This window comes from Apteryx rowi, unplaced genomic scaffold (assembly GCF_003343035.1).
Source record: "Apteryx rowi isolate R43461 unplaced genomic scaffold, aptRow1 scaffold_343, whole genome shotgun sequence".
In the NCBI taxonomy this organism is placed as follows: domain Eukaryota; kingdom Metazoa; phylum Chordata; class Aves; order Apterygiformes; family Apterygidae; genus Apteryx; species Apteryx rowi.
In genome coordinates, this window is record NW_020449897.1 from 965,154 (window position 1) to 989,086 (window position 23,933).

Consider the following 23,933-nt stretch of genomic DNA (forward strand, 5'->3'; position numbering starts at 1 on the left):
TTTCTGAGTTACCAGTGGGTTGGAACAGTTGCTGTCTTTTTTCTTTTAAAAGAGAAAATACTACAGAGAAGAAATTGTTGAACAACCTTGGCAGGGACACTTAGGGAGATTTCGGTTCTCAAATATATGACAATGGTCCTGGGGAAAAATGCCTGCCATTTGGGGTTATTCCTCTGTAGGTTCCAGTCCCCCCAAGTTCTTTAAAGTCATAACATATGTCTCATGGAAGGAATAGCAACACTCATGCAACCCAATTCTCACCATGTGAGCTGGCATCCAGTCTTTGAAGAACAGAGCTGTGACTCCGTTTTAGGCCAAAAAGCAAATGCGCAAAAGACTGGAAGGAAGAAAGTGGCAGTGTCCCAAGAGAAGAAGTTCTGTGTCTGGGCCGCAGAACTTGCCAAGGGAAAGAAAAAGTCGTTCTACTCAAGGAAGAAGGAAACATCTCACTTAAATCATCAGAAAAGGTGAGCCCATAAAAACTGATTTCATAAGAAAGACTAACACCCAAGCAACACCCACATAAGCTCCATTCAGCAGAAAGGCCTTGAAATGCATTTATTTAATCTTTTTTAATCCTAGAATCTTTTTTTTTTTTAATTAAAAAAGGATTTGGGGTCATCAGGGTACAAAACCAGCTAAGCGCACATTGCAGTTAAGATTCCAAGCACAAGAAGAAATCCAGACCAATCTCTAACTTCATCAAGTGCCAAACTAGAAGTCATAGTTACTCCTACAACAGCTATGCATTTTGCCTAGGCTTTGTGCTCAAAATGACCATTATCCACATGGGTGGATTCTAGGACACAGGCATCCAGATGCTCACAGCCAGGCAAAGAGCATGATCATGAGGCACAGTTATACAAGTATGACCATCCTGTGAGTAAACACGGTGGACTGTCCTGAGTCATGAGGCTGGTTTGACTCAATTATTTCCCCACACTGCTAACAGCACTCTCTCCCTTCCATCTGATACTGTAAGAGAGGACATCTTTATGCTCCAACACACTAGTGATAGGGGAAGGAGAAGGTGCCTAAACACCATGCACCCATGTTTGTTACCTAACACCTTCACTTTATGACACTTATCTCTACAAGGAATGCTAAATCCATTTATTCCAAATCCTGTTTCAAGGCAAATTATCTGCACATCTGGAAGATGAAGCAACTTATCACAATGTCTTTCCCTTTCCTTCAGAAATAACATTTTCAGGCTGTGCTCGCATGTACCATTCCACCCAGGCCCCGTCGTACACAGCCACATCTGGTTTGCCACAGAGGTATGCCCCCAGAGCAATGTGGCAGGCAGTGACCCCAGAGCCACACGTAGCTACCAATGGCTTTGAGAGGTCCACCTTCTTCGCCTGGAACAGACTGCGGATCTGCTCAGAGGTCTTCTCTAAGCCAGATTCTGTGAGGAAATCAGTGAAGGGGATGTTCAGGGACCCAGGGATATGACCAGGCTCAATTCCTGGAGAAAAAGCAATACGGACAGGAATTAACCTCTACTGTCTGGGAGGAGTCCATTGCAAAACCTCTTCTCTGTTTCACTGGACAAACATTTATTTTTTGGTGTATTTTGTTAAAATAAATATTTATTTTTGTTAAAGTTTGCTTTACTAGACAACCATTACTGATTAGATGCACCGCCCTCAGGAATGATGGCTCTAACCTTCAGGTTACCACGTAGACAGAAAAACCTGTCATGAAGTTCTCTTCTTCCTCCCCTGCACCACAGCAATCTGCTCTGCAGAGTCACTGACTGAAGCACCTTCCCAGGTTCTGAGGGGAAAGTAGTACCAGCACGTGAAGAGACTAATAAATACTTCTGAGGTGTATGAATGCTACTTTCCCCACCCCAGCCCTTCATGAGAAAGAACACGTGTCTTTCCTTGCTCCTAAGCGAGTTTTCAACTAAAAGCAGCACTAGCTAGTCAAAGGGCTAGGAAGACAGGTGGATACATACAGGATAACTGTATTTCCCTTCACTGTCTCTACAGGAGTCAAGCCTGTGGGCACCCTAAATGAAGCCCCTGCTTATGATGCCAATGTCTCAGCAGGCATATTACCATCTCGGGGCTCTGGCTCTATTCCCCGGAACCGTCCTGCAGAGCGTGCGTCCACTAGTTGGAAGCGGTGGGAATCCAAGTTATCTATGATGTCCTCATAGCTTTTCACCATAGATTTGTCCAAGGAGGCGTGGAACTCAGAGGGAACTATCTGGCTCTTTCCAGAGCTCAGCGGATTCCCCTCTCGCTGCCAGTTCTTCAGGCCACCATCTAGAAGGGAAACTGCTTCATGTCCAAAGGCCCGAAACATCCACCACACCCGGGGTGCAGAGAAGAGACCTTGGTCACTGCCATCATACACCACAACATGGGAATCATTCCCCAAACCGAGCTTCCCCACATACTCAGCAAAGTCGTCAGCCTTAGGCAGCATATGATCATATGGTGAAGTACGGTCACTGCACTGGTCAATGTCAAAGAAAACTGCACCAGGGATATGGCGCTCCTCGAATTCCCTCTTTGGGTCACGCTTCATCTTTGGCAAATACCAGGATGCATCCACGATTCTCAAGGCCAGCCCAGCTTGCTGAGACTTGATGGCTTCTGATAGCCATTTTGCAGACACCAGAGCACGGTAGAGGAGCTGCTGCGACATTGCTCACAAGTTCTGGCCAAGGTTATGTGATCTCTGGGGCTTCTCTGAACTCACCTGATTGCAAGAGGAAGAAAGCTGTAAATTAGAGACCAGCTTTATGGAAAGCAACTGGACGAAGATGTATTTTGGGGCCAAAGACTTTCTGGCCAGTGTTCATACTTAGTACACTGAAGTGCTGGCTAAGTCTACAGTGAGGGGTCAGAAGTGCTCCTGTCCCGGGAATAATGAGTTTCACAGAGCTCAGCACAAACCCTGCACTGACTGGGGGCTGCCACGGCTGAGTCCTGCCCCTGGCCCAGCTGCCCTGAGCCCACCTTGTCCCCTCCCCCCCATCCAGACACCTTCAGCTACACTAAGGGCAATGAGAGGGGAGCAGGACAGCCCCAGGGCCCTGGGAACCCCTGCTCCAGGGCCCTGGGAAACAGTCTCCAAGCGGGAGGCAGGGAGGTAGCCGTCCTTGGGGTGAGGCACAGCCCCCCAGCCGGGGGAGGGGGGGCACTGCAGGCAGAGCCCCACCGCTCTCACCCCCCCGGGAGACCATGTCAAGCCGAGGCCTTCGGTGGGCCCCGGTGGCCCTCACGCTCACTGCAGAGCGCAGCCTCCCGGGGTGACACCCCCCCCCCGCCGCCCCGGGACACCCGCCTCGCCGAGGCTCCTCTCCGCGGAGAAGAGGGGGAAGGTGCAGGGCCAGCTGGGGCCCGGGCCGCGTCGCCCCATACCTCCGCGCTGGGGCCCAGCCGAGCCGCGCTAGCCCTCAGTCGCCGCCCGCCATAGCCGCCACCGCCTCCGGGAGACGGGAGCCAGGGCCCGCCCAGCGGGCCGGTCCCGGGCCGCACCGCCCGCCCCCGCCCGCCTCCTCGGGCCGGTCCCGGGCCGCGCCTCCCCGCAGCCACCTGCGGCGGAGGTGCTAGCGTGGCGCCGCCGCCATTTTGTGTCCCCCGGCCCGGGCTGCGCCTTCGCCCTCGCCCTCGGCGCCGCCCGGCCCCTGCCCGCGCAGCCCGCTCGGTCGGTCGGTCGGTCGGTCGGGGAAGGCCGGTGTCGCTCCTCCCCGCCCCGCTCTCCCTCTCGTCCTGCAGAAACGGGGGGGGGGGGACAGCGGAGGGGCCCCGAGCTCCCTCAGCGCGCACAGCCGCTTGCGCACACGGCCGCTGCTAGGGGAAACGGAGCCGTCGGGGCCCCGCTGAGGAAAAGGAGCTTACGCGGGAGGGAGACGGCGCCGGCCCGTCCTTCCCGTGCCGACTGATTGGCCGGGGCCGGGTGCCAGGAGGCCGGGACTGCGGCCTGGCCGGCCCCGCTGCAGCCTCAGCCTCGGCCCCCGAAATGGCGTCGCAGGTGCTCCCCAGGGCGCTGGTCACCACCAAATGGCTCTCGGAGGCCATCCGGGCCCAGCGGGTTGGGCCGAGCTTGCGGGTGCTGGATGCCTCCTGGTACCCCCCTCAGGAGCGAAACGCCCGGCAGGAGTTCAGGGAGAGCCACATCCCCGGAGCCTCGTTTTTTGACATTGAGGAGTGCAGGGACAAGTCTTCCCCGTACGACTTCATGCTGCCCAGCGAGTCCCACTTCGCCGACTACGTGGGCTGCCTGGGGATCAGCAATGACACCCACGTGGTGGTGTACGACGGGGACAAGCTGGGCACCTTCTACGCCCCCCGCGCCTGGTGGATGTTCCGGGCCTTCGGGCACAGGGAGGTCTCCGTGCTGAACGGCGGCTTCAAGAACTGGGTGAAGGAGGGCCACCCCGTGACGGCAGAGGTCAGCCAGGTGGCACCGGCAGTCTTCAAGGCCACGCTGAATAAAGCCTTGCTGAAGACCTTCGAGGAGATGGTGGAGAACCTGGGATCCCGGCAGTTCCAGGTGGTGGATTCCCGCCCGGAGGGCCGATTCCGAGGAACCGAACTAGACCAAGGTAAAAAGAAAGTAGGAACGGGACCTGCCCTCTGCACCAGAGCAGAATGATTGTTGATGTCAGTCCAGGCATAACAACTCCTCTCAGCCAGTAAACACATTTTTCTGATGTACAGGCACACCTCAGCCTAACCCCTTGATTTATCTGAGTGCTAAGGGATCCACAGTTGAGCATTCAGATCCCCATGCACTCAAAGTTTTTTTTTTTTCTTGCAATTGATTGTAAAGCTGTAGGAGAAAATGATAGGGGAGAGGAAATACTGTGAAGTCTGCAGTCAGTTGGCTCCAGGATCCTCCATCCCGCACCCTGCAGAAGTTAATCAGACAGAATGCAAACATGGGACATAAGAGCTTCCAGGGGGTTGTTTAGGGTCCTATCTAACACTAACAGATGCACACAAACTATCAGTATTCATACAGGCACCTCGCTTAATGAACCAACAAAAGCCCAGGCTGTTTTTAGGCAATACTGTAACCCAAGGGATGTTTTTCTCCTTTCTCTGATTCCTAGCTAATAGAAAATTTGCTTAACTTGATCTTTGTCCTTTGGCTCTTTGCCATAAATCTAACTAGCTAAAGGAAGAAAGGCCTCAAACCTTTCCCAAACATATGTGCTGTCACCCTCTTTCTTCTGGATGCCTCAGGTAACAGAAACAAAGATTAATTTTGTTACCTTGATAGAATACTGTACATGGAGGCAGTAGGGGTGGGAGAAATACGGTGCAGTGGGGTCACCTAATAAAGCAGCACTCCTGAAATGAAATTTGAGTTGATTGTTAAAGGAGGCTGTTACTGTGAAATATAAGGCTTGGTATATTACAGAATAACCTCCCCTCCAAAACAGAGTCACAGACACAGTTTAAAAATACAGAGTTTAAAAAACAAAAACAAACCCAACTACAGTTACTTGATCTGAGTGAAATTCCATTCCATAGGAGTGGATGTGCAACAGGCTTCTCTGGTTCTGTGCCCATGCTGTGCTTCAGCCTTACAGGTGGATTTTTATTCAGTCTTGGGTGTTTTATTATGTATGTACTGCTCTACAGCCATCAAGTGTGAAAGTTTTGTCCCACAGATAACAAGCTCTGAGGTTATGATCTTGAAATAAATTCCTATGGACAAACCTCAGGACTGCTTGGCTGTGCTGGATCTGTACACATGGTTCACATAAGCATCTACTGTGAACACCCAAACACACTTGACCTGTGCTACAGAATGCAAAAGGTGGGAGAGTTAATGGGAGTGATGGAGGGGACTCTCACAAGGAAGGATGGAGAGTTAGGCTTATTGCTCATTCTGTTTCTTCGCCTACTACAGCCCATCAAAGTAAAGCTTGAGTTTTAACCTTAAGATGTGAATAAAATGCTCCTTGTTGGGAGTTGATAGACTTCACATTCTCTTTCCCGAAGTGGGAGTTGTCACCAGATGACAAATACCGCAGCCCCGACAATGTCTTGAAAACAGATTTTTCCTTTGAAATGAGTCAGCATGGAACAGTTTATTTGTGGTGGTCCAGTTTTGCTTCCTGGAGCACATCCAGCAGGATAAGCACTCCAGCTGCAGATGCTCATTCCCCAAGAGCTTGACAGCTTGCTAAACCAAGCTAGCCAATAGCTGCACAACAGCCAGCAGTGGGTAAAAGGCAGTGCTTACACCTAAAAGAACAATTTGAAATCAATGCTGATTAATTACAGAGGTCATCCAATCAGGGAGAAGAAATGCTGCATGCAATTTAGAAAAGAAGAATGGTCTTGAGGCTAAAGAACTTGCTGTGTTCTCAGGTAATTTCAGTTTAATTATTGTCTCAGCTCTTGACTTTCTAATTAAGTCAATTAATCTCTCCGCTTCCATGATCTTCATTTCTAGAAGAGAGTAATTTCAGTTCGCTCTTTGTTTGTTTTTTTAAGCTCCTTATGGTAGGAATTAGCTGCCCCTGTTTTATTTTTATGCAGCTATCTTGTGGAGGCTCAGATCTCTGTTGCGGTGTTTAAGATAAGCCATAATATAGGGTTAATTTTCAGTTGTTCAAGGAGGTTTACACAGATTGCCAGGGGATGGAAAAAGATGGATGTATCTTTATGTCAGGTCTCATAGCTCTTAAATACAGGCATTGCTTTGGATGAAAAAGAAGTTTAGGTGTTTGTGTATGGGGGAATGAACTCCTCAGGTGTGCAGCCCTGAGCTATGTACGGAGTGGTTAAAGTGGCATGTTACTGGAGGAACTGGCAAATACAGAGCAAACGCAGGTCTAGCTCTGCTCACTAGCTGTGATTCAGCAGTGGCCAAACAGATTTCTACAACGGCCTGTTCACTCAGGCACAGTAGGGTACAGGTCCAGGAAGCCAGCTTGAATTGAGGTAATCCCACTAATCAGGGCAGATCATAAAAAATTTTTGAGGGTGCCAGTACTGATTCCCTCTGAGTATTTGGCACAGAAAACAGGGAACAGGAATTACAGGCTGAACAAATGCATACAGAAACATTGGGATTTACAGACAACTGAAAAAGGGGGACAGACAAGAAATTCATCTTTCATCTTAAAAAAAAAAAAAAAAGACAAACCCTAAGTTGCCTAATGGACTTCCAGCTATTTTTATTTCTCCTTTTCACTGGCCTCAGTGGGTTTTTCGATTATCTGTACTGCAAAAACAGGAGCCATCCCTGTCTTCCTTGCACATATACTACTCTTCAGGCTTTCCCTGTTTTCCCAGCTTTCAATTGCACCCTGCCCCACAAATACAACTTCTGCTCAGCTTGAATATTCAATGGCAGAAGTGAGAATGACATGTTGTTGCTTCTTCCCTGTCTTCTGTAAGCAGTATGTGCAGTCTGAACTGACCAGCTCCACTGTGTACATGAAGTAATACCCCGTGCATGATGTGGAGAATGAGAGACTTTATCAAAGTCTGTTTCATCTCACAGAAGTCTGCAATCCAAAGATGTTCATCTGTGTGACAAGTTTGACAAACATCAGCCACTAGGATCTGCACTGTGCTCATACCGGTTCATAAAGAATTGACTGTTCTGGCTATGCCCACAGTATTTTGACATCGGTAGCAAAGGAGTATTGATCTAACTGCCAGGGCCTTGCAGGGAGCTGGCCAGGACTGAGCTTAAAGTGTTCTTTCCAGTGAGTTTATGGTAGGTTAGGTGAGATCGTTAGTGGTCCATTCCAAGGCATATAATTTGAATGAAAGAGAAAGATAAAAAAAGGAGACAATGGAGGGGGAATTGGTTGGGAACAACTATTTGTAGTCAGCTAACTCCAAAAATGTCAGGGAGTTAAATATGGACAAGACTTTCATCTTTTTGACTTGACTTTCATCTCTCTGACTTCTTTGACTAAGAAAGTCCGCCTGGGCTTTTATCAGAAGCAAAAGGAAAATTCTAGAGAATTCTAGAGAAGAGGGGGCTCTAGTCTTAGCTAGATAAATAGCCAATGAAAAAAGACAGTGATATTTAAGCAGAGAACCTAACAGATGTGGAGAAGGGGATTAAACACTGTAGAAGATCACATATTAGAGGTTACAAAGTGTGAGGGAGGACTGCCAGAAGCCAAGCTGAGTGAGACTTGGCAAAAGGAATTAAAACACATAACAAAAGCTTTTGGAGCAAAATGAATAAAAAGAAAACAAGGGAAGAAAGAATAAATAGGGTTGTTATGGAGTTAGCAGGGTTTCAAGATGAAAGATTTTTTATGTATTCTGACTCTGCTACTGTTTTTTTCTGAGGATAAGTCTATAGAACAGGGGGAAGAATAGTAAGAAGAAAGGGAGAGAAGTGGAAAAGATCATTTCTAAACAGGGAATTAAAAAGTATCCATGTGCTCAAATTCATGAGGCAGACAATCTCCATCCCAAATACGTGTTGAAAATTGGTCATGTGATGCTGCAAGTCCATGAGGCAAGACTTTTAATAAGTAGCTCACATTAGAGTATGGTTCTGTAGGGCAAAAACACTAGCAAAGCTAGTATTTGTATTTAGGATGGGAGGTGCAGTACAATCTGGGCAGCTATTAATCTATTAGCATAGCTTTGATAGACTGAAAGACTTTCAAAAAACTTGAAAAGTATTTGAAGTGGAGGCAAAATGGAATAAAATACTTTGTTAAACTTATACTGCAACTAAGGGCTATGTTTCTTTGATAACCGAATTGATTTGCCAGTTAAGAGAAGTGAGAACATGCATGCCTGTCTGATCCTTTCTTCTGGCTGTTGCAAGCAGCTGTGGGGTAGATTTGATACATTTGGACTTATGTACTTTGTACATAATATTAAATAGGCATTAATTAATTTAGTGTGAGAAGAGGGCAAATAGCACAAGGAACTGACTGAAAGGGAGGTGAGGGCGATAAGAGCAGCCTATGCTGAAAGCAGATCTATTGGTCTGGCAGGAGTTATCAGCAGAGTCCAGTCATTGGACTTCTATGTTTTGTTTCATATTTTTGTGAATCATCAGGGCACTGAAAATAGGGCAGTGCTGCTGAAATGCTTGGCTGGCACAGCCAGCACAGCCTTGGGGAGGTTTAGATGATCATGTGGGGAGTATGGTGTGACCTTACCAACTGAAGTGATAGAAATGATAGCAAGTATAGTGCTACAGAGAGCAGGCTGAATACCTAGTTGCACTAAATACTTTGTTGCAGGCGTTTCTGTTACAAGCTGAGCTCCCACAGTTGGAAGCAACAGAAGAGAGTAAGACTTGGGTGAATTAGTTGATTGCAGGAGCCACAAATGTGATTTGGCCTTGAAAAAAGCAGTTATGAGCCTCCTGTCTATCAGTCAAGGTGCTAGGAAGCGCCACTTCCTTATTCAGAAGACTAGTGGTCACCCAGAACTGTTTCTAGGGTAGCCTAGGCAGTGAAGAGCATATCTAACCAGACCTTGTTGGGTTTAGGCTAAGGGCCTGATGGCTGATGGGAGTGCTGAGTGCTTGCCATAAATATATTGGAGTGAAACCAGAAATGAAAAAAAACTGTTTCAGCCACAAGGCAATGTTAGCTCAAGGATAAACAGTGTATGGTCTGACCACAATGCTCTTAAGTTGGAAATGAATGTTCCTCCTCATCTGAGCAGGGTGGTGCCTCAGCGGGAGGGCTCATGGCAAAGATTCAAACTGTTTCTGAGATGGATGCTTTTATGAGAGGGAGCCTATAACCTGATTACTGTAATAGCTGGGAGCAAGGCTCTGTAACTCTAGGATTCCTTCCTGGAGTTTGTAAGGGTGACTAAGTGAATCTGGCATGGAGTATCCTCTGTATTATATGACATGGGAGTGGATGTATCCTCTCCCCATTCCAGATCCCAGCTGTGTCCAGCCTTGCCTTCCAGTCCTGTGTTTCTCTGCTCTTGTCCTAGCATGGAGTGAGCTGATAAGATTTCCTCTACCACTCAAGAGCACTAGTTCTTAAGCAGTCCAGGTGATTGCAGTTATGCAGTGTCAGCTAGTTCTTTCAGCTGAACACCCGCATACGTGAATAAATGCTGTTTCCACAGAATTCCCCATTTTTCACTCACAGACCACAAGCACTGATCTTTCCGGCTCCAACAGACTTTTGAATCTTTGGAGCAAAGAAGTCTCCCTATAGGTCAGAGAAAAAAATGCTCTAAAATGAGACTGTTCTTTTCAGATCTGCTCAGCTTGTAACTGAAGATTTGTGGTCTCCAATAAGAGGGAGGGATACAACCCCCCCTATTGTAAGATGTGTGAACAGTCTAGAAAAGCGATCATGAACGTTGGGCCTGGAACAGCTAAGAAGTGAATCAGTGGCCCGGCAAGCTTCTTCCAGTAAGAACTGGGGCCCCTTAGTTCAGCTCCAGGCCTTCTTGATCTTGATACACTTCCCCTGTGCTCTAGGATGGAGGGATAGTTTAAGACCACTGCTCTGTGGTTCATAGACTCGTCTGTGTTGGTGTGATCATCATTACTGCGGCAGAGCCTAGCAGAAATCCCTCGGCAAAGTAGAGGATCAGGACCATTGACTCTGGGAAAATGACAGCTTAGCCCAGGTCTGTAACTCCTTTTCTGGTAAGATCTGCATTCTGAGAACTACAAAAAAGGTTTTCTTGCACTCCTTCTTTTCTTCCTGTTTTTCTTTTTTAAATTCTCCCTCTGTCACACAGACACTGTGTTAATGACAGTGGGTTTTGCAATTATCTGTACTGCAAAAACAGGAACTGATAAGCTGTTGTTTTCTGGAACTGGAAAAAAAACATATGGTGAAAGTACCAGTCTAAAACACTGTCTTTTTTTAACATAAACCCCTCCAAACAGAGCCAGAAGTCAGAGCAGTTGTTCTCCTAACTTTTCCCTGCAATGCTGAACACTCCTGAGGGACGCATGAGATGGCTAGTGGACAGCAGTGTCAGATTTCCAAGGCACTGGGAGTGGATGAATCAAGAGGCAAACAGGGTCCATCTGGAACAGGGAGAGCTTTTGTGAAACAGTCTCAGGGCAGCTTCTGGTGTCTCTAGGCTCTCAGTCTTTGCTCCACTGTACAAAAATCACCTACTCATGATTCCCCAAAACCTTGTCTTTCTGTTATGATGTGGTCTCCAGGAGTGATGAAACTGCAGTGTCATTATGACGCCTAAAGCCAGTCTCTGACTAAGTACACTTTAGTCATTTGGCTTTGACAAAGGTTCTATGCCCCAATCTCTCCTCTGTCTCCTGAAATCAGTTACCCTATTGACGTTTGGGGCAAATTAAAAGCTCTTAATGAAACAGAGATTACTATTTCAGTGAAACTTTCCCAGGGCAGTCTCCTTAGAAGTTCGAACCTAGCTAGGACCATTCCCTGGAATGCGTTTTCAACCTAATATTTAATGTTTCCTGCTCCATTGAGGCTTGATTCAAAGCCTGTCAAAGTCATTGGAAAAACTTCCTTTGAGTGTAATGGATTTTGAGTAAGCCTATAGTGACAGAGTTTGAATTTCAAGGGCACAATGAAAATCTCATCCATCACATTTTTATTTCTGCTTCTCTCTGAAGACTTTGTTGTTGCGATCCAACTTTCAGCTTGCCTGAAGTGGTCAGTTATATCAGCAGAAAAACAGAACCCATGCTGATTTCATCCACAGAGTAGACAAAAAGTGATACAGAATCTAAATTCTCGCTTCTCTGACCCTGTTGCCCTGGGATGCCTTCCTCAACAGTAATGTGGCTGGCTTTAAGGTTGCTTTACTTTTCTGAAATAGGATCTTAAGGTGACATAGGAAGAAACTGTGAACAGAGAACTACTTTCACAAATTTCACGCAAGCCACATTTTTTGCTTCTGAAAGCTCTGTTACACTGCTGTAGACAGCAGGCATACTTGGGAAAGGCCAGAAAATATCCTGCCGCATTTCTCTTTACACAATTCCCATTAACGTCTTTGTTAGGATCTTTTCTGTGTTGGTTCTTCGATGCTTGTCACATCGAGGTCTTCCAAGGCCTTTAAATTCCTGCTGCCCATTGCTTTCAGTGGGGTAATAGTTTTCAAAATATCCTGGAAAATTTGACCTTAGCAATGCCAAATAATCTTTATCTTCCTCTTCTTAGCGCTGTACTGCTTTGCATCTTCATCATCACCTGAAACAAATGAGTATCTTGAAAAGAGAGACTAGGAGCACCTGCAGCGATGTGTCTCTTTAATGTGTCTTTTGTAGGTGTCTCTCATCACCTACATTAACTCCTCCCTGCTAACATTTCCTTTTCCTGTCCACTCTTGCAGGCCTGGAATCTGGTCACATCCCTGGTGCTGTGAACATACCATTCCACTCATTCCTAACAGAAGCTGGCCATGAGAAGAGTCTTGAGGAGATCCAACAAATGTTCCAGGAGAAGAAAGTTGATCTCTCGAAGCCGCTGACTGCTACATGCCGCAAAGGGGTCACAGCATGCCACATTGCCTTGGCAGCCTACCTGTGTGGCAAGCCTGATGTGTCTGTTTATGATGGTTCCTGGTCAGAGTGGTTCCATCGTGCCCCACCTCAGTACAAGGTCTCTGAGTTGAAGCGCAACAAGGCCTAGAAGGAAAATTATTGCCTTGGGCAGTGAGATCTAGCAGTTCTCTCCAGCCCAGAGTACAGGGAAAGAGAGGAGGTGGAAATACAGGAAAAACATGCTAGTTTATATTTTGTCAGTTTTTCTAAGAATGATCAGTAGGGTTCTTATCCCACCTTTTAGTTTCTCATAATGAATAAAATCTGCTTCTAAGATGATGCAACTGTGAATATCTCTAATTCTTCTCTGTGGCCCATGACCTTCTTGTACTGGTTGGGAAAGGCAACTTTTTTACTTGAGGGAAAGTTGCACCCTGGAGGCTTTCAGAAATTCCTGTGTTCTGGTGAGAGCTCAGATCCATGGTGTAACACAACAGATGAAGAGTGTAAATCTAGGGCTAAAATACAGCGCTGGGTGCTGAACACTGGAGGGTCCAGCTCTTGCTCTGTCATTGACTCAATGTGAGACCTTTAGTCAGCCAACCATCTCTTCTTTTCTGCTGCGGAAAGTGTGCGCACCTTCCCCTACCTCTCTGAGGGGACTCGTTGAGCCTGTGAGAAGCATTTAGAGATGCTAAGAGGCCCAGTTATGCTAAAATGACAGTCTTGTTGATGATCATGTTTGTGTTATGAAAGCCTCCAAGAAATCCTGCTTACGTGATGACAACTTCTGGGCACAGGTGCTTTATGAGACATGAGCTTTTTAGTCTCCTTCTTGTTTTTTCAATCAACAAGGATGACCTTGATCTCTGCCATGTTTATTATGGTTCCCATGGTGACTACAGCTCACAGATAGAGGGAGGGTTGTTCCCTAGCGACTGTCTCTGGTGTTTACCCTTCATTCCACCTCCATACCTGGACTTCAGCAGGACCTGTGTGGTTGTAAGAATAACTTTGGCATCTCATCAGAGATCATGAATCAGGTGAGAGAAGTGATAATGAAAGATGCTTTGCCTCTTGCTAAAACCTAGATCCTTTCTTCAGCATGAAAAAAAAAGAAAAGATCCAGTATTACTTTGACACTCATGGGGCTTCTCAGGCCTAGAAAATTGCTGCAATCTCCTCCTATTTTGAAGGCCAAGCCAGATGTGGAAGACATATTAGACCATTCTTGACCACGTCTAGCAACTGGTGAGAATGGCATAGCAATTCCTACAGCTGTCTGAGGAGGTCAGTACCCTGCCTGGGATGACTAGAAGTCAAGTCAGGGTGTTGGGCTAGGCTAAATATTTATTTTGTTTTTTCAGAAAAAGGAATGAAAAAGTTTAATCATTTTTAGCTCTTTGACTAAGATATGTCTTTTCTGGTATGTCTGCATATTGTCCCTTGCAAAGTTGGTTTAACTGTTATCCAGGAGGATGGTAAAATGATCCAAGAGTCCTTCCTGGCATGAAGATACCAGAATCTCAGAGTGGTACCTTGACTTTGGACAGGACCCCTAGGCTCAAAAGTAAAACAAACAATAAGCAGTGATAATAACATCAAATCCAATTGCAAACCAGAAGGTAGGAACAACAGCAGAACTTCAGTGTTGTTTTGTCTAGGAGGAACTAGGGAAATGAAAGTTATCAATGATAGGGATTTGGGAGATTAGCATGTTGCCTCTGTATGTAGAAATTCTGCTTAATTAGAAGAGGTGCACTGAAGTGAGAGAAGAGGAATTTCTACAACAGCAGATTGGAGAGAAAGTTCTTTCCATTGGATATAATAATAATAACCACCATATTTTAGTGCTATGTAGGAGGTGGGAATTAACACAGGAGTTTATTTAGGAACAAATTCATGCACTTCGATCATGTTTAAATCTTTGGTTCTTCTTTAAAAGGGGTTAAAAGCAATACCGAAAAGAAGCTGATCCTACCATATGAGCCACACACTGGCTCTCCCTCTGCATCTCTTGTAGCCCTTGTCTTTTTCTGGGAGAGGTATTTTCTCTTACTACATTTGTGTAGCATGCAGCACTGACTCTTGGAGTCAGACTGATTGAGTAAATCCAGCTTCAGGATCACAGTATTGCATCAGACATGCTGCAGCAAAATGCTGGTGCAGCGTAAAACACAAGCTGCTGTTTCAAATCATTCCTGAGAATTCCTGGGAGTTAACTTTAAAGCAGTAGGCTTCCTGCCCTGTCAGATGTTGTCTGTTTTCCAGTAACCAGCATTAAGAGCAGAAAGTAAGCATAAATGCCATATCATGAGCTAATTCAGCAAATGCAAACATATGCCTTTACCTGATCGAGATCACATTTGTACTGCTGCCAGAGCCAGCAGGTTCACAAATCCTGTATTCACCATCGTGGGCCATGTCATCATTTGTAACCCATTATGGATTCACATGAGCTAAGCCTATAGAGTCCTACTGGGATGAGGAACACAGAACAGCAGCAGGACAGGACTGAGGATATGCAGACTTTTCTTCCGCATGGAAGAGCATAAGCTTCTTCCAAGTACAGGAGACAGGCAGAACCCAAGAGCTGGTTTTGCAAAGGCTAGGCATTGGATCAATCACATCAGCAGAGCTAACAAAGCAAAACAGGGAATAGTTGCTGCCAGAATCAGGGAAGGAACCTCACACACAACCAATCTCTCTTCCTCTGCATATTCAGCATTGTGCAGCCATTTTATGTTCGTTACCTCCTCTCCATGTTTGTCTAGCCTTACTTTAATGCACTGAAGGAATGAGCTGTTATAATTGTATAGCACATGGCAGACCTGGGAATGGAAGTCTCGACTGAAGCACCTGTAGGTGCTTCAGAATAGATAATGAAGTTTTCACTGATTTTTTTCCATTTTGGCCTGTTTCTTCACTGCTGCCTGTAAAAACCCTTGCAGCTCAGTATTCCTTAGAGGCACTGCTTGACCATGTCCTAGGCAGGCTGTTAATGTCAAATCCTGCAGGACTTCTGCACTTTTTTAATCTGAAAGGATTCTGGGTTGTAGGACCCAGTCAGGTGTGGACAGCCCTATCTTGATCTAGGGAGGCAAATTCCACATTTGCTTGAGAATAGTCCACATCTCAGAAAGATGGCCAGATGGGCAGGACTACAGTCTTCTTCATTCCCTTCTCTGAGCCTGACACAGAATTTATTTCTCTTCCAAGGAGGTGCCACTGGCCTTAACTCCCCCCACACCTGACCTGGCAAAAAGTGACTCTGTGCTGGCTGGCAGTTCATCAGGTAAGCAAGGTAGCAAAAAAACTGTCCCTTATTCAGAGCTTGCTTTGCAACATAGCTTGTGAGGGAGATTATCATTGCCTCCCTTACTTCATGATGTCCAGATTCGCATGTACCCTGTGTGAGTGAAAACTACACAGACAGGGGAGCATGGGATCTCATGTGTCTGTGGGCTGATGGGTTACAGTCCCCCTGAGAATGTGTCCTCTACTGGTGGACTTGTCTCGCTACTTCTCTGCATAAGTGCAAAAAGCCAAGGCTGGGCTGTAAACTCCTCAACAGATACCAATGCATGGCAGAGGCTGTAAGCGCACATTCACATATGTTTGGAGGGGTCACCTAAAAGTAAGAAAATATAAAGCTTTGTGTGCACATTTGACCACAAGATTTTTACCTGTACATTTCTGTGCGTGGTCATCTATTAAGAGTATTTGAGACTCCCTAGAAACCTTCATCTGGTTCAGTGGGAGCAGAAAGTTTGGTATAATGCTGCTAGGTATTTTTCTTTTCCTTCCCTCTTTGAGACCCTTGATACTTCTTTTATTATCTGACAATGACACCATGACATGTCTGGTTGTTTCCAGCTTCACTTAAGGTACTACCTATCATCAAAATAGTATCAAATTCATTGAGCTATTCCTTTTGTCTTTAAGTGGAACCTGGGGAAGGGAGGAAGGAGCATCTTCCAGCAAGCTCACGGCCCAGCAGCCGGAGAACATCCCTATGGAGTTCCAGCAGAACCTCCTGGAAGATCTCCAAAGGTTCATCAGCTCAGGGAATGGCAAAGAATTCCACATCTGTCAAATCTCAGGCATTTCCTTCTGCAAAGTGTGTTCAGAATAAAAGCCACCGCAAACAGAATCTCCAGGCCAAAACTCCCTCCATGCGGGATCTTCATTCAAGAAGACTTGAAGAGGAAGGAGGAGATACTTCTGCCACCAAAGACCTAGCGGTGGGGCATGAACTAAGAGGGAGGAACAGCAGTTTCCGCCCCTCTGCACTATCCAGGCAGAAGGAGGCAGAGGACAAACCAAGCTCAAATGCCAAAGAACCAGCAGCAGGCCAGCACCGAACACTAGGGTCTAGGGTGCCTGGATCTCCCCAGAAGACTGCCAAGGCCAGCTACAAAGAGGCCAAGGAAACCCACTGCAGATTAAGTGCCAAAGAGTCCTTAGCATCATTAGGGCAAGATGTGAAAGCAGAGGGGAAGCTTCTTCTGGAGAAGAGAAACGCCTTAATCCATGCTAACGGCAAATATAAATCTGTCAGTGCAGATGAACTTGCCAGCAGTGAAGAGGTACTGGAGGAAGCAGTTTCATGTGTCCTTTGGGGCAGGTTGAAGGCTCTTTTTATGATGTAGCAGGAGGGCTGAGTGGGTGCAATATAAGCAGTTTCTAGATGACATTTAGGGGAATAGATTTGGGCTTCACACTGAGGTGCAATGTCACATTCCACAGACAGCCTGTCCCATCTTTTTTTTTGTTTTGTTTTCCCCTCCCCCTTTCATTTATAAGGTCCCTGTAGTCAGCAACAGAGTCCCAATTCAACAAGGCAAAGCAGTGTGGTACCAGGACCCAGTCCAGGGCCAAACACCATCAGCTCTTTCTAATTTGCACCCATTTGCACCAGTGTCAGTTGGCCCATGCAGTTACAATGCCTACAGAGGCTGCTGACTCAAGGACGGACTTGGATCTGGGATATTAGTCATAGCTCAAAGGCCTATACAAGGATGGAAATGCCAGAAGGAGTTTGGTGTACTTAAGGAGTGTGAACTGAAACTGGTTCCATGTTGTTCATGTTTTCAGGAACGGCAGGCTCTGTGCAAGGCAGGATTAATCATAGGGCAGAAAAGGCTCAGCGACCGCACTGAGATGCTACAAAACCCACTGACCTCTGGATCTTTTGCTGATTACTACCAGCTGGGTTTTAACCTGAGGTCAAATATCTTCCAAGGTGAGGGGATGCACATACCTATGCCTTATCTTCAAAGCTGGGCCCATCTACACTGGGCCTGGGCCCTGAGTATCTGCACTGGTTTGGGTAGAGGTCTGATGGTAGGTATCCCTCATCTACCCTTCTTGCCCCTTCCATCCATGGCACTCCTTTCTCAGGCTGTAGTGCTTGAGGAAATGAAAGTTACAGCCTCCCTTTCTACATATTCCATCCCTTTGTTTTCTCTCTTCCACTCTTTTTTGTCAAGGTGGGAGAAGTGAGGGTGTATCATGCCTCCATCCTCCATGTCCAGCACTTCCCCAATGAACAGCATTTGCAACTGAAAGTCCCCTGTTAGTTCCAATCCCATGTTACCTCCAGTTCCAATAGTGACTTTTTTTCTCATCAAAACCTTTAGAAATATGGGGTTCTGAAATGTCTTCCCTCTTTTTCCACACTCCCCAGAGATCTCTCCATTTAAGCAAATATGGGGAACAAAGCATTCATCCCATTCTTGTTGCCACTGTATCCAAGAATCTCTGAAATAAATGTCTCTTACTGAAGCTTATCATGTACCACCATGAGTCAGATTCCTTATCCTTGTACAGTACGTTCCATGACAATACCTAGGAAACTTGCTGAATATTGAAAACTGCATTGTCCTGGGCTTTGTGCAGTCACACAGGAGAGAGGGATATCTTGCTCCAGGGAGCTCAAAGGCATTATCATCAAGGAGAGAGTACAATAAAAAGGAAGGTGAGAAAGAATGAGAGATGATAATAAAGCCCCCCAGATGGCTAAAAGTTGAGCTAAACAGAGAAGTCAGAGGCTAGTGAGTGGGAGCTATCTGTAAGCATCACGGCAGAAAAGGAGCTCAAGAAGGCCTTGAGTGGTAAGATAGTGCTTTTTGTGAAGCTGTACTGTTGAATAGGAAGTTACTCACATGGATGAGGGGATTCAAGAGGAGATTAAGTGGATACTTGAGTGAAGAAAGGGCACTGGGATACAAATAAAGACGATAGTGTGCAGTACCCTCTATGTGTATCTCATACTTCAGAATTAAAAGCAGATAAATTGACAAACACAGCTCCTGCCTGTGTGATGGTGAAGCTGTTATTCAGCACCTAGCCATACACCTAATAAAAGATACTAAAGTCAGCACAAACCTTTTCCTGTGCCTTTGAAATTGCTAGTGTGGCTCACCTGCTTCAATTCCAGGCCTGCAGTACAGTGGTTTCTGCGTACAATTCCTCATTTGCTGTTCCTTACAGGTGGCCCACTGGAGAGCAAAAGCTTGATGAAAGATTCCTACACCCCCGATGTAATTCAGAAAGCAATCAGAGATCCCAAGAACTGGCATGGAAGGAGGACTGATGAGCTAGGTATGGCTTCTGTCAGGAAAAATGCATTGTTGAACTTCTGAGATGGGTGCTGCTTTTGCCAAGGATAAAGAATGGGTATGGGCAAATGGGGGGACTACATATTGGCATTTTCACGAGAGAGCAGCTCTACAGCTAGAAAAATCCCTGAGGAGTAATACTGTTAGAAGGGGAGCTGTATTTGAACTATGATTTGCCTTCTTTACAGGGAGATGGCATCAGAAAAATGCCCTAAATCTTAACCTGCAGAAAGCATTTGAAGAGAAATATGGGAAGAACAAAGGCAAGCCTTAGAAGAATAAGGTTAGGGATTGTAGCTTTCAGCAAGGGATCTTCTTCCTCAACCATCCAATAAACCTCCATATAAGCCTTCCGCCAATTGCTTGCTAGGTGTCAACAGCAGGTGTGTTGGTAGTGCTCTCTTCTCCTCCCAATTAGGGGGTCTTCTGGAAGCGGAATGCCAGAGAAACCTGAATGTGGAAAAAAAAATTGCTTTGTTGGTCACTGGTAAGTTGAACCTCAATGGGTTGTGAGACACACACCCTGCAGTGTAGAGGGATGCAGTGGTGAGAGGAGACCAAATAGAAATTCATCTGCTCACCACATAAGGTGGAGTAGGATGTATGAGGTAGGACCAGGAATCCCACTGGGTGACATGGAAAGTGAGGGGAGAATGAACATGGTTTTTGAATGTCACCCTCCCCGTGACCTAGCTGTAGTGCTGGGTTATTAAGTGGGACCTAGACAGGATGCCAAGGAAGGGGGACAGGTATGGGTGTGGTTGTATGTGTATGTGTGTGTATAAACTCAGGTTTGTCAGAAGATTCATGATACTTCAATGGCTGCCCCAGCAAACCAGATAGATAGAAGGGAATACAGGCATACCTCAGAGATATTGAGGGTTCGGTTCCAGATCACCGCAATAAAGCGAATATTGCAATAAAGCAAGTCACACGAATTTTTTGGTTTTCCAGTGCATATAAAAGTTATGTTTACACTATACTGTAGTTTATTAAGTGTGCAATAGCATTATGTCTAAAAAAACAATGTACATACTTTAATTAAAAAATACTTTATTGCTAAAAAATGCTAACCATCATCTGAGCCTTCAGCGAGTCATAATCTTTTTGCTGATGGAGGGTCTTGCCTCGATGTTGATGGCTGCTGACTGAGCAGGGTGGTGGTCGCTGAAGGTTGGAGTGGCTATGGCAATTTCTTAAAATAAGACAGCAGTGAAGTTTGCTGCATTGATTGACTCTTCCTTTCACGAAGGATTTCTCTGTAGCATGTGATGCTGTTTGATAGCATTTTACTCACAACAGAACTTCTTTCAAAATTAGAGTCAATCCTCTCAAACCCTGCCTCTGGTTTATCAACTAAGCTTATGTAGTATTCTAAATCCTTTGTTGTCATTTCAACAATGTTCACAGCATCTTCACTAGGAATAGATTCCATCTCAAGAAACCACTTTCTTTGCTCATCCATAAGAAGCAACTCCTCATCTGTTAAATTTTTATCATGAAATTGCAGCAATTCAGTCACATCTTCAGGCTCCACTTCTAATTCTAGTTCTCTTGCTATTTCCACCACATCTGTAGTTACTTCCTCCACTGAAGTGTTGAACCCCTCAAAGTCATCCATGAGGGTTGGAATCAACTTCTTCCAAATTCCTGTTGATGCTGATATTTTGACCTCCTCCCATGAATCATGAATGTTCTTAATGGCACCTAGAATGGTGAACCCTTTCCAGAAGGTTTTCAGTTTACTTTGCCCAGATCCATCAGAGGAATCACTATCTATGGCAGCTATAGCCTTACAAAATGTGTTTCTTAAATAATAAGACTTGAAAGTTGAAATTACTCCTTGATCCATGGGCTGCAGAATGGATGTTGTGTTAGCAGGCATGCAAACAATAATCTTGTTGTACATCTCCATCAGAGCTCTTGGGTGACCAGGTGCATTGTCAATGAGCAGTAATATCTTGAAAGGAATCTTTTTTTCTGAGCAGTAGGTCTCAACAGTGAGCTTTAAATATTCAGTAAACCGTGTTGTAAACAGATGTGCTGTCATCCAGGCTTTGTTGTTCCATTTACAGAGCACAGGCAGAGTAGATTTGGCATAATTCTTAAGGGCCCTAGGATTTTCAGAATGGTAAATGAGCATTGGCTTCAGCTTAAAGTCACCAGCTGCATTAGCCCCTAACAAGAGACTCAGCCTGTCCTTTGAAGCTTTGAAGTCAGGCATTGACTTCTCTCTAGCTATGAAAGTCCTAGATGGCATCTTCTTCCAATATAAGGCTGTTTCATCTACATTGAAAATCTGTTGTTTAGTGTAGCCACCTTCATTGATTCTCTTAGCTAGATCTTCTGGATAACTTGCTGCAGCTTCTACCTCAGCACTTGCTGCTTCACCTTGCGCTTTGATGTTATGGAGATGGCTTCTTTCCGGAAACCTCATGAACCCACCTCTGCTAGCTTCAAACTTTTCTTCTGCAGCTTCCTCACCTCTCTCAGCCTTCACAGAATTGAAGAGAGTGAGGGCCTTGCTCTGGATGAGGCTTTGGCTTAAGGGAATGTTGTGGCTGGTTTGATCTTCTATCCAGACAGCTAAAACTTTCTCCCTATCAGCAATAAGGCTGTTTCGCTTTTTTATCATTCGTATGTTCACTGGAGTAGCACTTTGAATTTCCTTCAAGAACTTTTCCTTTGCATTCACAACTTTGCTAACTGCTTGGTGCAAGAGGTCCAGCTTTCGGCCTGTCTCAGCTTTCGATATGCTTTCCTCACTAAGCTTAATCATTTCTAGCTTTTGATTTAAAGTGAGAGATGTGCGACTCTTCCTTTCCCTTGAACACTTAGAGGCCATTGTAGGGTTATTAATTGCCCTAATTTCAATATTGTTGTGTCTCAGGGAATAGGGAGGCCCAAGGAGAAGGAGAGAGACGGGGGAATGGCTGGTGGGTGGAGCAGTCAGAACACACACAACATTTATCGATTAAGTTTGCTGTCTTATATGGGTGTGGTCCATGGCACCCTAAAACAATTACAATAGTAACATCAAAGATCACTGATCACAGATCACCATAACAGATATAATAATAATGAAAAAGTTTGAAATATTGCGAGAATTACCAAAACAGGACACAGAGACATGAAGTGAGTGCATGCTGTTGGAGGAATGGTGCCGATAGACTTGCTCAACGCAGAGTTGCCCCAAACCTTCCAATTGTAAAAAACACAATATCTGTGAAGTGCAATAAAGCAAAGCACAATAAAACGAGGTATGCCTGTACCCAGAGGATACACAGGGAATGAACTAGGGTCACCCAAGAGCCTGAATGCTGCCTACCTCTTCCACCCCAAAGGCTGTAAAACTCTCACACAGCTTCAGAGCTGGAGGTATGTAGCAGCAAGGCACACCAGGCAAAGAACCAGATGCCTGTTGATGCTTTGCAGGTGAATTCAGATTCTTTTGTGCTTCTTAGGCATCAAACAGTGTCCATGCAATAGCTCGGGGCAAATCCAGATGGTTGGCAACAGATGCCTATATGGGGTAGGAAAGGAAATTTCTCCGCTCACAGTTCTGGTTTTGTTGTTATGTCTGTCACTTGGAGGWTTTCATGGAAAGTTCTTGCCTAGGCAGATAGCAGCAGTAATGCTAGGCAAACAAATAGAAACTCACCTGAGAAGAGAAGGTGTTGGGGTGTTCTCCAAAGCCTACAAAATTTGCAGGCCAAGCTAATGCAAATACAAACCAAGTCATCCCGCCTAAAGGAAACAGGAAAGCTACAAGAAGTCCCTGGACTTCTCCAGTCTGCAAGTCACTCCCTGGTATGACTGGACTATTACTGAAGCTCTCATAAGCCGTACTCACCCCTGTTAGCCCTTCCCCCACCTTACAGATAAATGTTTCTTAGAGAGAAACATGTGTCTCCACCATACAGTCCATGTAATCTGAAGTCCAGAGAGTATATCAAAAGAATAACTCAGGATCACCCAAGGGCTTGAATGCTGCAGTACATCCAGGGTTATTCGGGGATTCCTGACATGTTCTTCTGATAGTATCTAATGGTTCTTCTTGCAGGCTCCTGCCTTCCAGCCCCACAGAGTGTACCAGGTTGGCCCAGCAATCACAAACTACCTGTCTGGAAAGGGAGATGCCCTGATCTTTCCCCTCTGCTCCCAAGCTTTCCCAGTTTTAAAAGACTGATGTTTTGCTGCTTCCTGATATGAACTGCTTTAGGAAAGAACTAGGATTGTTACACCACTCTATCCATTTGGGCTTAGATGAGAATAAGCTGACTGCATAAAAGCAGTGAAGTAAGTTAAAATATAACTAGTGATTATCATGTGATAATCATTTTCCACCAGCAATAATTAACCATTTGGAATTCAGATATTTCCAGGCACATGCGCAAGTCTTTCAAACTAAGGAGACTGGCCAAATGGCAATGTGTAGAAATCTCCCTGTGGATTTCCTTGTGCATCAGTACAAGATGTCCCTGTCTTTGCACACAGCACTCTGGCTTCAGCTAAACAGCAGGGTTCTATAGCACCACCCTGTTCTGCATGTTGCATACAGCACTGATGACCAGCATGACTCCAAGTACATAATAAACTCTGTCCTCTGAGCCTGCAGCAAGTCCTAATCCAGAATCAATGGACCTGAAGAGAAATCTACTGACGTTGTTTGGCATACTAAAAGCAGAAAATTCAGGGCAGTTAGCTAATACAGATATAAGATTTTAATATAAGGGCTGAATCAGCATACAAATTTACAGGTCTCTTTCTAATATCTGGGCAGACAGAGTACAAAATTCTGGTACAGCTTGGAACAAATGCCCTTTGCTATCCATGAAAGGCTAAGGAAGATCCAGGAAGGGACTGGAAAAGTCTTAA

At 45.5% G+C, this 23,933-nt stretch overlaps 3 protein-coding genes across 8 annotated transcripts; 2 read left to right on the plus strand and 1 right to left on the minus strand.

The window, feature by feature from the left end:
• Positions 1-528: 528 nt before the first annotated feature.
• On the minus strand, positions 529-3,649 carry MPST (mercaptopyruvate sulfurtransferase). Of its 3 annotated transcripts, XM_026072487.1 has the most exons (4): positions 3,384-3,473; positions 2,070-2,718; positions 1,673-1,782; positions 1,381-1,471 (listed from the first exon to the last, which is right to left on the minus strand). In XM_026072487.1, the coding sequence occupies exons 2-4, from the start codon at positions 2,662-2,664 to the stop codon at positions 1,439-1,441; spliced, it is 738 nt and encodes a 245-aa protein (XP_025928272.1). In that variant the 5' UTR covers positions 2,665-2,718; positions 3,384-3,473; the 3' UTR covers positions 1,381-1,438. The 3 variants fall into 3 exon arrangements, with proteins under 3 accessions (XP_025928271.1, XP_025928270.1, XP_025928272.1); XM_026072486.1 differs by lacking the exons at positions 1,673-1,782; positions 3,384-3,473 and adding an exon at positions 3,558-3,649 and having other exon boundaries at positions 529-1,471; XM_026072485.1 differs by lacking the exon at positions 1,673-1,782 and having other exon boundaries at positions 529-1,471.
• Positions 3,650-3,809: 160 nt separating this feature from the next.
• On the plus strand, positions 3,810-12,771 carry LOC112969312 (thiosulfate sulfurtransferase). Of its 2 annotated transcripts, XM_026072482.1 has the most exons (3): positions 3,810-4,570; positions 6,279-6,350; positions 12,282-12,771. In XM_026072482.1, the coding sequence occupies exons 1-3, from the start codon at positions 3,985-3,987 to the stop codon at positions 12,578-12,580; spliced, it is 957 nt and encodes a 318-aa protein (XP_025928267.1). In that variant the 5' UTR covers positions 3,810-3,984; the 3' UTR covers positions 12,581-12,771. The 2 variants fall into 2 exon arrangements, with proteins under 2 accessions (XP_025928267.1, XP_025928268.1); XM_026072483.1 differs by lacking the exon at positions 6,279-6,350 and having other exon boundaries at positions 3,822-4,570.
• Positions 12,772-12,866: 95 nt separating this feature from the next.
• Positions 12,867-23,220, plus strand: TEX33 (testis expressed 33). 3 transcript variants are annotated; one of them, XR_003254691.1, is made up of 7 exons: positions 12,867-13,475; positions 15,652-15,727; positions 16,378-17,021; positions 17,530-17,677; positions 18,928-19,038; positions 19,244-19,542; positions 23,119-23,220. XR_003254691.1 is itself a non-coding variant. In XM_026072481.1 (6 exons), exons 1-6 carry the CDS (start codon positions 13,467-13,469, stop codon positions 19,327-19,329), a joined length of 1,074 nt encoding a protein of 357 aa, XP_025928266.1. In that variant the 5' UTR covers positions 12,867-13,466; the 3' UTR covers positions 19,330-20,003. The 3 variants fall into 3 exon arrangements, 2 of the variants coding, with proteins under 2 accessions (XP_025928266.1, XP_025928265.1); XM_026072481.1 differs by lacking the exon at positions 23,119-23,220 and having other exon boundaries at positions 19,244-20,003; XM_026072480.1 differs by lacking the exons at positions 18,928-19,038; positions 19,244-19,542; positions 23,119-23,220 and having other exon boundaries at positions 17,530-18,901.
• The last annotated feature ends 713 nt before the right edge of the window (positions 23,221-23,933 follow it).

Excerpts from the sequence above, each read along its gene's own strand:
- LOC112969312 (XM_026072482.1), top strand. The coding sequence starts at position 3,985 with ATGGCGTCGCAGGTGCTCCCCAGGGCGCTGGTCACCACCAAATGGCTC. Across the intron at positions 4,571-6,278 it reads AGGAACCGAACTAGACCAAG|GGAGAAGAAATGCTGCATGC; the intron begins GTAAAAAGAAAG and ends TCATCCAATCAG. Across the intron at positions 6,351-12,281 it reads AGAACTTGCTGTGTTCTCAG|GCCTGGAATCTGGTCACATC; the intron begins GTAATTTCAGTT and ends CCACTCTTGCAG.
- TEX33 (XM_026072480.1), top strand. Across the intron at positions 15,728-16,377 it reads GCTGGCTGGCAGTTCATCAG|TGGAACCTGGGGAAGGGAGG; the intron begins GTAAGCAAGGTA and ends TTTGTCTTTAAG. Across the intron at positions 17,022-17,529 it reads AACTTGCCAGCAGTGAAGAG|GAACGGCAGGCTCTGTGCAA; the intron begins GTACTGGAGGAA and ends TCATGTTTTCAG.
- MPST (XM_026072486.1), bottom strand. The coding sequence starts at position 2,664 with ATGTCGCAGCAGCTCCTCTACCGTGCTCTGGTGTCTGCAAAATGGCTA. Across the intron at positions 1,472-2,069 it reads AGAGCCAGAGCCCCGAGATG|GAATTGAGCCTGGTCATATC; the intron begins GTAATATGCCTG and ends CTTTTTCTCCAG.